General features: G+C 41.5%; 1 protein-coding gene across 2 annotated transcripts in view; it reads left to right on the top strand.

Annotated features, from left to right (window-relative positions):
• Positions 1–62: 62 nt before the first annotated feature.
• Positions 63–15,233, top strand: part of CDK19 (cyclin dependent kinase 19) — a 225,451-nt gene continuing 210,280 nt past the window's right edge. The window contains exon 1 of one of the 2 annotated variants that reach the window (XM_048844788.2): positions 63–515. In XM_048844788.2, coding sequence (XP_048700745.2) covers positions 102–515 — 414 coding nt within the window. In that variant the 5' untranslated portion in view covers positions 63–101. The remainder of the gene's footprint in view (positions 516–15,233) is intronic. The other variant, XM_048844790.2, reaches the window with a different exon arrangement.

The following is a 15,233-nucleotide window of genomic DNA, read 5'->3' as shown; positions in this document are numbered from 1 at the left end:
GGCAAAGTGAAGAGTCAGCAACTTCCCAGCGCCCGCTGAAACGCTCAACAGCCCAGGGAGACCAGAGCGCAGGCGCTGACAGGGACAGGGTGTTAAGGGACATGCTGGGAAATGTAGTTCGCCCACCGCCGCCTGCCGCCAGGGGCCCTCGGACCCCTGCCGCCAGCTGTACTACCAGTCCCAGAATGCTCCGCGCGACGCTGCGAGCCGCCCCAGTTGAAGCGGGTGGCGGCGGAGGGGAGCAAAAAAAAAAAAAAAAAAAACCCACACAACAACAAAAAACAAAAAAAACACACCGCAACCCAAAACAAGGAAATGGTGCAGGGAGGGGGTTCCCGGCGCTGGGGGCGCTGATCCCGCCGCGCCCCCCTCCCCCATGGGTGAGCCATGGATTACGAGTTCAAATCCAAGCTGGCGGCCGAGCGCGAGCGGGTGGAGGATCTGTTCGAGTACGAGGGCTGCAAAGTGGGGAGAGGCACCTATGGGCACGTCTACAAAGCGCGGCGCAAGGACGGGTAAGAGGGGAGGCGGCGCTGGCACGGAACGGGGGCGCCTGGCTCGGTCCCCCGGCTCTCCTGGGGCGGCGGGGAGCCGGGGGCGGCCGCGGTGCCGTGAGTCCCTGGGTGTGCTCCCCCCCCCCCCCAGCCGCCCTTGATGCTCGACCGCAGGCTCCCGGGGCACCATCTCGACCCCGCAGCTTCGCGCCGTGGGGCGGGCGCGGGGGAGGCTGCGGTTGTCGGTGGCCCCTGGGGGCAGGGGCTGGCGGTGACAGCGGGGCTGGGCGGGGCTGGCTGCCGCGCCCCCCGCCAGTGGGAATTCCCAGAAATCCCCGCCTGCCCCACATATACAGGGGAGCGCGGCTTGCGGGGAATCGGTAGTTGTGCGGCGAGTCCGGGTGCGAAGGGGGAGCTGGCGGTGCCTGTGTGTGTGTGTGTGTGTGTGTGTGTGGACGACATAGGACAAGGGGCGTGTGAAGGTGGGGTTGGCTTTGGGGGGGACAGTGGGAGGGAGAGAGCCAGGGTGTAAAGGTGGGGGGCAGTGGGAGGGAGGGGACAATTCTGGGGTGAAGATGGGGGTTGGTTGTGGGAGGGGGACAGCCCTGGGGTGAAAGTGGGGAGTGTGTGTGTTGGTGGGTGAGCAGTATCAGGGAGATTGGGGAGAGCCCTTGTGCATGTGTGGGGGGGGGTAGTAGGAGGGGGGTGTGGGGGAGTCAGGGTGTCCTGATTGGGGTAAGGGCTTGAGGATGACCTGTGGTAGCCTTGGTAGTAAAGTATGTGTGTGTGTCTCAGTGTCCCTTTCTCCCTGCAAAAGATGGGCACCAGCAATTTTCTGCCCCATGCTCCACCCAGTAACTTTACTGTTTCACTTGAAGTCATGAGGGATGGTGAGGCAAAGGGAAAAATAGGCTAAATAACCTAACTCTTGAAAAAGTTTTGTAAACGTTGTATTAAAGTAGAAAATCCAGCTTTCAAAAAACTTATTTACAAAACATGACTTTGTGTGGAGGTGGTGGTGGTGGTGAGATGCAGGTGCAACTCCACTGACTGGTACATCCGGGCTTCATATAGCTCATAAATGTGCTAATTAAGCACTTATGTTCAGGGCCCCAAGCAGGCCCTGAGTGTTTTAGCAAAAAAAAAAAAAAAAAGACAAAGCTAACAAACAACCCCGTTCCACACAAATAAACCAAATTAAAGAGTATTCTGGGTATATTCATGCTAGCCAGTGTGTTCTGTATGGGCTGAGTGGAGGTCTCTGTCAAGTGTTGCGTCAAATATCTTATTTTGTTTTTGAATAAATATTTTCATCCCCAACCTCAGAATTGTTAAGGATATGAAATTTGTTAGTTGCTCAGTAATGTGGTGGTGGTAAGTGTCCCTTATCCATTTTGTGATACATTTAATAGCACAGTCTAGTACAAATTGAGTGAAGTGGTGCTAAAAAGTTAGGTTTTCTTGTTGTCCTAGTGAGGTAATTCAGTATGTCTACTAAATGTGTGAGGTTTTTAAATATGGAAAATCCCCTAGGGGTATTGTGTGCTACCTGAACACAGAAGGTGCCAATGCTTCATCAAAATTATTTTTAAAATCCAAAAGAATGACCTGCTGTGAATGCTTCTACTTTTCCAATCACTACTGTGTAGAACTGTGCTGTAGTTTCTAATAAGTCTGGTAATTGTTAGATGTTAGCCCTGGCTGGGATGATTTAGTTGGGGATTGGTACTGCTTTGAGCAGGGGGGTTGGACTAGATGACCTCTTGAGGTCCCTTCCAACCTTGATATTCTATGATCCATACTAGCTGATAGCTAGGCCGAGAATGAGATGTGCTGCTCTCCTTCCTATCATGCTGCACGGGTGGGATTGTAGTGCCCTAGCTAGCTGTTACTATTCCTTGCTCATCTCATTTCATTGTATTGCAATTCTGTGATTAAAACTTAGCTGTATCTAAGGTTTTAAAAAATCAAATGTTGATGCACACTTCAGACAGCATGAATATTTGCTGGAGAATATAATTCTAAACACCTCATTCAAATCACTCAGACCTATAGGAACATAGGATAGTGTTCAGTGTTTTTTTTTTTTTTTTAAAACAAAACTATTATGTGTGTTGTGTGTGTGTGTATAAGGGTGTATTTACATAGCTGCTCTGTACACATTCAGTTTTTAAAGACACTTGTAAGTTCTTATCTTTCCACGGATGACTAATTCTATGTAGACTTCCATCAGTATAGTCAAGTGGAGTTTTGGAAAAGCAACAGGATGTTAAAAATACAAACTGATTATCATTTAAATTCCATTATCACTTTACAAAGGAATGACTGTGAACACAGTGGTTAGAGTTCTGTCCAGTGCAGTGCTGTGGAGGGCAATCTGTATTGGGTTCAGTTTTAACACATTCCTCTGTGATCTCCTGGTACAGGTAAATAGCTTGTTAGAGTAATCTAAATTTGCAAGTTTCAGAGTAACAGCTGTGTTAGTCTGTATTCGCAAAAAGAAAAGGAGTACTTGTGGCACCTTAGAGACTAACCAATTTATTTGAGCATAAGCTTTCATGAGCTACAGATCACAGTATGCATCCGATGAAGTGAGCTGTAGCTCACGAAAGCTTATGCTCAAATAAATTGGTTAGTCTCTAAGGTGCCACAAGTACTCCTTTTCTTTTTGCTAAATTTGCAAGACACATTAAGGCTACGTCTACACTAGAGAGCTTACAGTGGCACCAATGCAGCTGCACCACTGTAAGATCTCTCGTGTAGCGCTTTGTGCCGTTAGGAGAAAGTTCTTCTGTGAACATAATGAAACCACCTCCAACGAGCAGCGGTAGCTGTGTCGGTGGAAGAAGCTCTCCCACTGACATAGAGCTGTGCACACTGCTACTTACAGCAGAGAAACTCATGTCACGTGGGGTGGTGTTGGTGTTTTGTTCACACCCCTGAGTGGAGCGACATAAGTTTTGCCAACATAAGTGGTAGGGTAGACGTGGTCTAAGTTAGTAGGGTATAATGCTGAGGCTAGACTAATAGTTGAGAGACTGAGGACTGGCCCAAGTCCACGACTGAGAGTCAGAAAATCTGATTCCAGCTCCAAAGCTGACTGCTGTAGCCTTCAGCATAAAGTCTAGTTAATTTCAAAAAGAGAATTTAAAGGAGTTCCAGTTACTACAGGTGACCCTGAGCTCCCCTGATAATTTTGGTGATTTTACAATTACATTTTCCTTTTTTATGGCTCTTCTCACCCTTGTTACTGCGTGAAAAATCTTTGGAAACAATAAGAAATAATAGTTTAACTGACTATACTCACAGTGCTGTCAAACACATCAGGTAAACTGAAAAAATCTTTGTTATAATAATCCTTTGAGTTACTTGTAAGAGTTGGTTCCCCCCCCAAGTATAATTTTTCTGTCTTAAACTTAAAAGTTGTTTGTACACCTTCAGTTTTTCCATTTGTAAAATGGGGATATTGCTCATATACTTTAAATGGGTGTTGGAAAGATTATAAGGGACTTGTACCTAGAATCATTAAAATGTTAGAAATATTGGCAGGAAATAAAATGAGACTGAACTTCAAACAATGGTAGCTAATACATCTGTGTGAGAAATGATCCAAAAACTACACTGGACACGAGAAAGAGGAACTGGAAAGAGATGATGATGAAAAGGACTTAAAGGTGATAGTGGACAGTAATATGTTGCCAAAAATGCCAATCAGGGTGGATAAAAATCAATGATTTAAAAAAATAATAAAAAAATCGGATTTTTTTTGATAAAATGCTTTTTGAGGAAAAAATCTATCTAAAGATAGTTTTAATTAAAATACATTATAGCTCAAAGATATCTCATCATGGAACAGGGATTATAAATTCTAATTCTATAGTATGAGACAATATAGTCATGTAATGTTTGAGAAAAGTTTTGTAAATGAGTTCCAATAGTTCATGGATTAGGGACCCAATCTTATAGAGTTCCAGGGGCTTCTGTATAGATTATTTAGGTTATTCTTTCTATCTACCCAACAGGATTCAGTGCTCAGTCTAGAAGATACCATCAGAGATGCTTAGTTTTGCAGTTCTCAAACTGTGGATTTGTGTCTCCAGAGATAACATGCTTGTTAACAGCAAAAATGTTTTAAATAAATAAATAAATGATATATCGAGGTGAGAAATAAACCTCAACCCAATTGTCCCTCTTTAATTTTGTGTACACAGAGTCAATCCCTTACCTCTCTCTCAAAGTGCAAAGTTTCAAAAAGTACAATGAATAGAAGATTGTTGGGGGCGGAATAGATCTGAACAAGGAGAAGAAGTCTGGAGATAAATGTGAGAAGGGAGTGACGGGCATTAGAAACAAAAGTGAAACTGAGCAGCATATTCCTGTAGTCTTGAAGTCTTTCTGAGTGTGGCCTTCATTGCTTTGAGATCTACCATACCATTCTCTCACTAGAAGGGAAAACCTGTAATGGCAGCAGGCTGTAAAAGAGACCTGGTTTGGGAATAAGAACCATTCAAGAAATATATGTTTGCTGATGATGTTTTAAAGAAAGTCACACCAGTGAACTGAAGTCACTTAACCACTTGGATTCAGAGACTGTTGAAGTGATCATCTCACTTTTAACAGCAGTAGCTTCTTCTACTGGTATAGAAAGAATATTTTCTTCCTTTGGACTAATTCATTCCAAATTGAGAAATCGTTTGGGACCTGAAAAAGCAGGAAAGCTTGTTTTTCTTTTCCAGATTATGAACAAACAGGAAAATGAAGGTGAAGACGACTGAGTTAGCTGCAAAGCCAATATTTTAAGTTTCTCATGTTGACCTGGCTGACAGTCAATTTAATTTTTTATAAATATTTCATTTAACTATTTTAGTTAAAAACAATTTTAATAAAAACAAAGCTAATTTAAAAAAACTGTATTAACTAAAATTCAAAAATTCATATGCTTGTTTTGTTAAAATATATGTTTGCTGTTGAAGGAAAAAAAATCCAGAATACATAATGTTGTTTTAGTTAAACACAACAATTTAAATGTCTGTCTGGTGATTTCTCCTCCTAATACAGCATGGCAAGAATATCCTCCAAATATTAATGATTAACCTGTTGAACTAGAGATAGTTCACCTCCCAATGACTTCATAAATATCTGCTTCAATTAGCTTTGGTAAATGAAACAACCAAACAATCATTCATTTTCTGATATAGCTGTAAAACTAATCTGAAAAGTTTTTAAAATAAATCACTTGAAAAATGTATAGTGTGTACCTTCTAAAAATGAAACCTACATCTATCTCTGAGTTGTGAAGAATATGTATTAAGGTTATAATAACCAACAAGAATGCACTTTTATGTAGAAATCCATGATTAAATTGAATCTTCCTGACTAGTGATTTAAATTATGATTTAAATCAAATTCACCCGGATGCCAATATCACTTCTGGGCTGCATATCCAGAAGCTTCACTTTGTGGAGTATGGAGGTGATCGTTGACCCTTTCTGTATGGTACTAGTCAGAGAGTCCACAACAGGAATTTGTTGTACGGTTTTAAGGTACCGCAGTACTAGAGATGTTGTCAGATGATCAAAAGTAATTTGAAGAGCAGCCAAAATGACTAAGGGACTGGAGTGACTGATTTATGGACAAAACTAACTAAAATATCTTCATAGAGAGAATGTACTCACTGCAACTAGATGTAGAGTCCTCTTGTCTGGCTACAGAAGGAGGAGTTTTCTTAAGGAATTGTGAGGAGAGGGAAGGGGAACTCCCCTTTGCACCATCCACTTTGTTCAGTGAAGTGGCAGGTCCAGGTGTGGGGAAATCCTATCCTTACATCCTAGCCTTGGGTGGGGTGGGATTTATATCCTGTGCACTGCAGTAGCAACGTGTTCTATCTCAGACCAGCAACAGTTGGCCCATGCCCATACTCATTATAGAAGAAAGATGGTTCAAGGGTAAACAGGAGTTGGAACAGATTTTTTTGGGCGGCATCCCCTGAGGAAGTTGGGGGAAAGGGGCTTGGGACTCCTAATGTCTGGTTGTGAGAATTCCCAGGGTACAATCTGTACTGTTGAACAGCAGTGTTCCCTCAGTTCTCCAACCTGGGGTGCCTTTTACACAGCTTTGCTGAGACAGCGATCGCTCATGGCCTGATCTCACTGTCACTTCAGCTTGCAAATTACTCCCAGCTATACTGCCAGGGTGCTACAGCCAGCCACCCTTGAATTACACTGCAAAGGAATACCAGCAAATTTGCCGACCCAGACTTCCCTCAGAAATGTGTGTCATATACTGCTCAGCCCTCTCCTGGACAATACAAGCTCCTATAAAGTCTATCATTTTTTTTAATAGAAAATGATATGCATAAATCCTGTTATGTTCAATGGAGTTTCCCAAACACTTCAGTGCAAGCACACTGGTTTAGATAAAACAATGAAACAAGTTTATTAACTATAAGAAGATAGATTTTAACTGATTACAAGTAAAGAGGCATAAAAGTCAGAATTGGTTACAAAGAAATAAAAGGTAGAACTCAACTAACGCCTAACCTAACAAGCTAAGTGAATTCAAAGCAAAAATCTCTCACTACAGTAATTCCTCGCTTAAAGTTGTAGTTATGTTCCTGAAAAATGCGACTTTAAGTGAAACGATGTTAAGCGAATCCAATTTCTCCATAAGAATTAATGTAAATGGGGGTGGGGGATGTTTGGGTTTCAGGGAAATTTTTTTCACCAGACAAAACTATATACACACACCCACACACACACACAGAGTATAAATTTTAAACAAACAATTTAATACTGTACACAGCTATGATGATTGTGAAGCTTGGTTGAGGTGGTGAAGTCAAAGGGTGAGATATTTCCCAGGGAATGCCTTACTGCTAAATGATGAACTAGCTTTTGGCTGAGCCCTCAAGGGTTAACTCGTTGTTAATGTAGCCTCATACTCTACAAGGCAGCACAAATGGAGGGAGGGGAGACAGCATGGCAGACAGAGACAGAGGCACAAACCCTGTGTGAGAGAGAGATGTGCATTGCCTCTTTATGTCCCCACTCTAAGTAAACTGTCTTTTTAAGTAGATCAGCAAGTTGAGATAGCAGCTGCTGCTGCCAGGAAGCTCCCTCCCTCCTGAGCCCTGTCATGTCCCCCCGCCCCATGGAGATGGGGTGGAGGAGCAGGGGGAGGGGGAAACCCTGACATTAATCCCCTTCTCTTCCCCCCACGCCCCTGCATAGCAAGCAGGAGGCTCCCGGGAGCAGCTTCAAGGCAGAGGGCAGGAGCAGCACATGGCAGTGGGAGGAGGGACAGCTGAACTGCCAACAATTGATAGCCTGCTGGGCGGCTGTCCCACAGGGAACTTAGGGGGGCTGCTGGTCCACCCTGGTTCCAAGCCCCCACCAGCTAGCTCCAACGGGCTGCTCTTCCTGCAAGCAGTGGACAAAGCAGGTGGCTGCCAAACGACGTTATAAGGGAGCATTGCACAACTTTAAATGAGCATGTTCTCTAATTGATCAGCAACGTAACAACGAAACAACGTTAATCAGGACGTCTTTAAGTGACTTACTGTACATTCGAGCAGTCTTAGTGGTGGAATTCCTTTCTTCCAGGATCCCTCCCCAGTCCAGTGATGCCTCCTTTGTCCTTTAATTGTTGTCAATGCCATGAGTAGAGATGAAGGGAGAGATGATTTGGGGCATCTGTTCCCCATTATTTATAGGAATAATCCAGTTTCTAGCCAATGGCAGCTGTGGGGGTGGCACTCAGGGTGGAGGCAGAGTGTAGAACTTCCCTGATCGCACTTGCACCTAGGAGCTGCAGGGACATGCTGGTTGCTTCCGGGAGCTGTGCAGCACCAAGGCAAGCAGGGAATCTGCCTTAGCCCCGCTGCACTAAATGGCTGTTTTAATGGCCGGGTCAGCAGTGCTGACTGGAGTTGTCAAGGTCCCTTTTCGAGTGGGTGTTCCGGTCAAAAACTGGACACCTAGCAACCCTAGACTTCTCTAAAGTCATACCACAAGTTACAGAAGAGCTGGGAATTAAGTCAGACTGCTCAATTCACCCACATACGTCCTACTCAATGGCTTGTGCTGCTTGTCTTCTGACGTGTTGAATGTGCAATGCCACGTACTTTATCATAGTAAAATTTCTTGTGTTGCTGCATGAAGTATATTAGTTGACTTAGCATGGTAAGTGTAGAGCACTACTGTTGGTTTCTTAGCTTGAAGCAGAACCTGAAAATTTGTCACTATAATTTATGTAATTAAAAAGAAAAAAAACTCCATATACCCCCATAACAAGCAACACATACAAATTAAATGAATCTGTACAACTTGCTAGTTGCAAAACACACTGAAAAATCATGAAATAAGAATTATGTAGTTAGTGTTGTCATGATTGATAACTGTGAATGAAATGACATGACATAGCTGGAGATGATGAAGTGGCTCTACTTTCCAACAGGACAAAGTGAATGGTGATGGATACTTGCTGCTCTTTCCTTAAGGCTCTCATGTGCAGAGTTTTTTAGGGATGTATCATGCCTCCCCCTTCTTCAATGTCTGAGACCTCTTAAAGATGTGAGGTGCTCTGGGCTCTGCTGCCCACGCTATGCAAATACCACACCATTATATATCATTTTCCACTGCATCCAGTGCCACTACAAAGGTGATGATGTGCTTGTAGGATTTGAAGAGGAAACCAGATGAATCTAGATGACAAGAGTAGGAGACAAGATAAGAAACAGTTAAGGGCTTTTGTCATGGGAGTAGAGAAAACTGGACTGATAGCATAAGAGGGCCAATTTTCATAACCTATTGAAGAAAAACTGGCAAGATTTAGTGATTGATTGACTTACTGAAGAGAGAGAAGGGGGGCCCACAAGGAATGGATAAGTTACCAACCCCTTGCACAAGGAGGACAGTGGATGTTAGGGAGGGGAGAAAGAAAAGAATGTTTGGGAGGAAAAATTAGTTCATTTTTGCTGTGTTAAGTTTTAAACTGGTGACAACTGAATATCAGGAAAGGTGTTTGAGAAGCAAGACTGAATGGGGGTTGTCAGGAGCTGAATAGTCTTTCCATAACCTCTCCTTTATTTCCACATTCCCCTCCTCCTTCAATTATAACTTAAACACTGAATGGGAAAATGAATCATGTAAAGAAAAAACAATTGTAAACTTTGTTTTCTACTTCCCAAAGATGTATCTTCTCTTGACCTTGCTTGCTGGCATTCAGGAATTGAAACAAAACCAGCATTTTTTAATATCTCAGGTTTCGCCTTGGATGAAACAAAGTAGTAATTAACCTGAAAAGATTGTTTCAAATAGTGATGTATTTGACTGAAAGAATGCTGAATCCACTTCAGGACAGTTGTTTTCACAAAAGAATTAGCAAACAGAAGGAGGGTAGTGTGGATACCAACAGCTCCCTTGGCTCTAGGTTGACCTAAATTAAGTCAATCTAATTCTGTAGTGTAGACAAACCCTAAGCCATCCTTATAAATTTACTTCTGGTTGTATCCCTATCTCTGATAGGTTAAAAGGGTACTATTAGTGGCAATCTAATACATTTTTAAAATTTATAGTAATTTTAGGTAAGTCCCTGTCCTAACTCTTGTGGTTTTAAGATGTCATCTTATTTTTTTTTTTAACTTTTCTCTCATATTGGTGTGTGAAATATACCAGGGCCGAATGGTGAAGTTGAGTATCTATAAAGTGTTGTTAAATGAAAAGTAAATAAATTGAAAACTAAAGATTTTAAAAGATTAGAGAAATAAACTTAGGGTTTCTAAAAATAGTAGGCAAAAATTTCACAAGCAAGGTCTTCACTACAGACTTGTATCAGTATAACTACATTGCTCAGGGGTGTGAAAATCCACACCCAAGCAACCTTAACTCTTCCCCATAGGGAAACAATGGGAGAAAAGTTTTAATGTTTTTAAAAATCAGTTTAATCTATTATGGGACAACAAGCAGTTATATGATTGTTATATAATTTGGGATAATTGCAACATATTCTCCAGTATTTTTATCCTAAATAGTAATATATATTCTTAACCTTAACTCCATCTTAATGTAGTTTTTCATCTGGGCATTTAGGAATGAAGGTAAAAGTATTTTAAATAGTATACTGCGCATGTATAGTATCATAGTCTTTTGACAGTGCATGATAGTGATGCTTCAGTTGCATACATCAATAATAATTTCTAGCTGTAGCATGCTTAGTTATCTACCTTAATATGGTCGCTCCCTTTCTCACATTCTCCCTTTTCATGCAGCTCTGACAGGTTTCATAGCCTGACAGACAAAGCAAAAACTGAGTTCTGAAAGTGGATCTACAGCTCATCATCTTGAAATACAGATACACTTTTAGAAGAGATCTTAGTTCCTCAGCTTTTAAGCTGATCAATTTGCTTAATTCCAAGTACTTTGTTCTAAACTTTAACATCCAAAATACTGCCCATAAAAAGAGCAATGCAGGTGAATTTCCTAAAATAGTACCCTTTGCTTAACTTGTGCAGGCAGAGAACAAAGAGCTCAGATCAGCTTACTTGTTCTGTATGCAATAATTTGGCTTCAAGAGTGAATAATCAGAATACTGCAAAGCACAATGTTGATATGATTCTAGTGTTCTGTTGTCCAGAATGCTAGTGTAATAGGCTAAAAATATTACTCTGAGTGTTGGTATTTAGAATATAGCACTTACTCTGAATGAGTAGTTCATGTAAATAGAATAGTTTTAGCTAATATTGGAGACTAATAATGGCATGTTACCGTGCATGATGACCTGCATTAATTGTGTATTAGATAGACTTTAGACCAGACTAGGGAATTATTTTTATATCTGTTCAGTCGGCTGTGCTATGCAACGCAAACTGAATATGCTTCAATCAGGGGTACTGTAACTGCATTTCAAAAGTCCTTACCATGATGTTCTTGAATAAAAGCTCTTATTTTTCTAGAAGAATGAAGGAAAGTTACAGCCCTGCCTGAGTTCTTCTTGTCATCCGACACCAGGCTGCTGTCTTGGAACCAAGCTTAGGATCCTGCATGCTTCACGCCTCCTGAATCTGAGTAGCATCTGAGGCCAGACTACAAGACAGGCACACTCCTGGGGTTACAGACTCCTGCCTAGTACCCATTCTTAGGATGTGGGGCCCAGTTCTTCTAAGCCACAAGATCAGTGCCTAGTTGCTTAAGACCACAAGACCCCCAAGTCTCCCAATAGTGTAAGCATGCCCTCCCCAGAGCATCACCCTCGTGAGTGCTCTAGTTTATGATTTAACTTATCAGGCTACTTGACAGTTAAAGCAAGGAACATGCAGACTTTGCAAAAGAATGTCTTAACTATACACACTTTCCTCATAGAAATGTACAAGAGTTAGCTCCCCTTTCCCTCTTACAGGCTTGTGGCATAGATGGTTATTTCAGCTAATAAATCATTAACCAGTCAATAGTCTTGGTTGGTAGCCTCCATTGTTCTGCTAGGGCAAGGCTATTCAATTGTTGATAGTCCTTGATGTTCCTATTTCAGTTTCCTAGACATTGTCTATTTTCTGCCATGTGCAGAAGATTTTAATACACACAGAAGGTCATAGTCAGCAATAGGGTTCATTAACTCACATGGAATTCATAAATTTACATAAATTCCCCAAACTGTCAGTGCTAGTTTCAGTGTAAATAATGCAGTTTCTGGACTCCTTGATGCAAGAAGTCATATTAAGATCTTTTGCAATGCAATTATTTCTGATTCCACCATGTTCAGTATGCCTGAGTTGTCAGTTATTGTTCACTTTTCATATTGGATTCAGTCAGTATCCAGGATAACTGCTTGTAAACTTCACTTGAACTTTTAGGAAAGGATGGGATCATAATCTGCTTAGTAAGAACAATCTTGCAAGTATCTCTTTGAAACGGAGAAACCATTGGGCTTTTTGGTGCTAGTGCCATGAGACTCTCAGGTGTGAAGTCCCACTCTTGAATTAGTCTGATACCTGGTGATGACCAGGAGGGAACCCAGCGGTGGCTCAGAAGAAATGATTTTGTAGCAACAGGACACTGAGCAGCAGCAGTAGCTGGAGGAGCTCCTGCAGGATAAATAAGAGAGAAAATGGTGTCATCACATGGCAAAGATCTTGTTAGAGAATTTTGCAGCTCTGAGAATAATTCCCCCCTGCCCCAAAATTGAATTGCATCTTGTGACTCAAACTAGTGCTTCAGTGGATTGTCAGGGATTAAGTAATGTCCTTGTAGCCTTTCATGTTGATTAAGGCTCAATCATTACTTAGTCCTGACAAATTTGGCACCAGTCATTTGCTGGCACAATTGTTTGAAATAGTCATCCAAGCGTAGGAGGAAGTGGAGTTACCAGTTTTTCTCTATACTGCCTCATCTAGTGAACATCCTAGAATTCCCTCTCTGCTCTTTGCGATATCCCCTCTCCCTATGTCTCACATATTATTCCTTCCCAGTCTTCACTAGTGCCCCTGGATCACTCCATAAATAAGCAAACCAAGTGTGGTTTTCTAGCTCCAGGTCCCAATCTGACAAACTATAGGTAGTCCAAATACTTCTTGACACCCATTCCTTGGACATTACGGTCTGTTTCAATCTTCTAGTAATTTGACCTAGATAATATGAGCCTTATTAGAGGGAGGATAGGTTTTACTTGAAACCTCAGATATTTTAATCATGACCAGTTGCTGGTAGCTACATGGCTCCCATGGACCTACATACATTCCCAAAGTAAAATTGCATGTATTTAGGGGTGAAGCCCTGATTTGATGTCTCGGACTTGCCATGACCTGCTTTTGAGAACAGAGAGGTCCAGACTCCTGAGAGTCTTTGTTTCTCTTAGTGTCCCCTGTTCAACTTCTCCAGTTTTTTAATTATGGAGACATATAACCTTGAAGGTCTATTTAATGCATCATATTTGGAGGCACCGGACTCCTCTCAACCTTTATTTAAAAAAAATCTGGTGGCTTGTTTAGAATAGCTTGTATTTTCAACTGTGCGTGATGCAGTGCATATTATTGCTCTCCTTATTAGATGGGGCATCTCTTGAGCTACTCTACTCTCCCCGACTGAGATTCTTGTGATGATATCTTTAAAGGAGGAAAAACTACTTGCTTTGTAGTTCTGTTTCTTTGAAGATATAATCTTGCAGAATTCTCTCTGTTGCCCAAGTCCAATCAGACAACTTCTAGAGGGTTGAGATCAGACTGAGAATCCTGAGAGTTCCTCAAAGAAGTAGAATATCAAGGGAAATAATTATCCATTGTACGATCAATACCTTTTGAAAATCCTTATAGAAAAATATTCAATATGTTGGGAAGTAAATTGGGGTTTTCTTTCCCAAATAGAGAGGTATAATACCGTCCATGTTTGGCAGTTTTCCACACCCAAATACTTGTATTTAATAAAGTGAGGTTATTTTTTATGTATTCTGGAGGGCAGGGATTATTGTTATCTAGAATGAGAACTACACATGTAAGGGAAATTCTGGATAGTTCTGGTTTACTAATTTTTTTTTTTTGAAACCTTGGATAACTTCTTGACCCATTCCTTGCTTCAAGTAAAACTCCAGACAAGAATATGCTCTAAAAATTGTATACCTGTTTACTGACAAAACTTGTTTCTATGTCTACATGTGGTAACAAGTATGTAGCTTGGCTGCTGCTGAATAGTACTGTCTGTCACAGTTTCAGGATAACTGCACCTGTATTTCCCCCTCTTTGGTTCCTCAAGGGCACCCACGTAAAAGTTTCTGTTTCCCAACTGTCACCTCTCCTGGGTGAAGACCTGCATCTCACTGTGGCACTCTGTGCTTCAAAACAGCACCCTGGAATCCCCATATTCACCACTGTCATATAATTATGATATGTTTTGTACAAAATATGCCTTGTGAGGTATCATTTTAAAAGTCTTAACCTGTGAAACATTAATATCCTGTTGGATTGTATGTGCTATCATTGTATGTAAAGTTACAAAGTTTTGCTATGAGTGTTACTGAAATATGTTGTGAGGTTGTGAACACCCACAACCAGCCTATCAGATGCAACTGTGGAGGAGCCAGAAGTGCTGATGGCCCATTAAAGGGACTCCATGCTCCTAAGGATTATCCCAGGAACTGTATACTTCTCACAGATAACACATAGGCAATGGAGACTGCTTGACACGCGTCATAGCAAAGGATCGTTCCAGCAAGCTGGAAGAAACTATAAAAGAGGGGAAGTGACATAATCACTTGGCCTCACTCCCCTCACAACTCAACACCTGGAAACACAACTGGAGGACAAAGACTGAACGGAGGAAGGTGATCCTGGGTTGGAGGAGAGTTCTCATGAGCTGGATGCGGACCCTAGGCTGTAGTTTGCCCGCCCTGGTCTAGTGCCTAACTTTGTATAAAAATATACATGAATATTAATGAGCATAGTTCTGTATTTTGGCTAGAAGCTTGTTCCCTTTCTTAAATATCATTTTAAACTAACAGTCTAACTCCTACTGTGTTTATTTATGAAATGTTGTTAGCTTTTTTGAGGGCAAATCCATCAGACAAGCTAAATTTATAAAAGGAATTAATCTGTTCCTTTTTAAACTTGCTCAATCAACTGTCTTAACTACCTGTTCTTGTCAGTGTGATGAAGTGATATAAAATATTTGAACACCTTATCAGACTACAGTTTGGAAAAACATTCTTAATCTTATAAACATCTTGATTCTGCTAATTCTGAAGCATAGTAAAGAAGTT

Source organism: Caretta caretta, chromosome 3 (assembly GCF_965140235.1).
Source record: "Caretta caretta isolate rCarCar2 chromosome 3, rCarCar1.hap1, whole genome shotgun sequence".
In the NCBI taxonomy this organism is placed as follows: Eukaryota; Metazoa; Chordata; order Testudines; family Cheloniidae; genus Caretta; species Caretta caretta.
The sequence above is the reverse complement of the archived record's forward strand: the minus strand, read 5'-3'. Positions and strand labels throughout refer to the sequence as shown.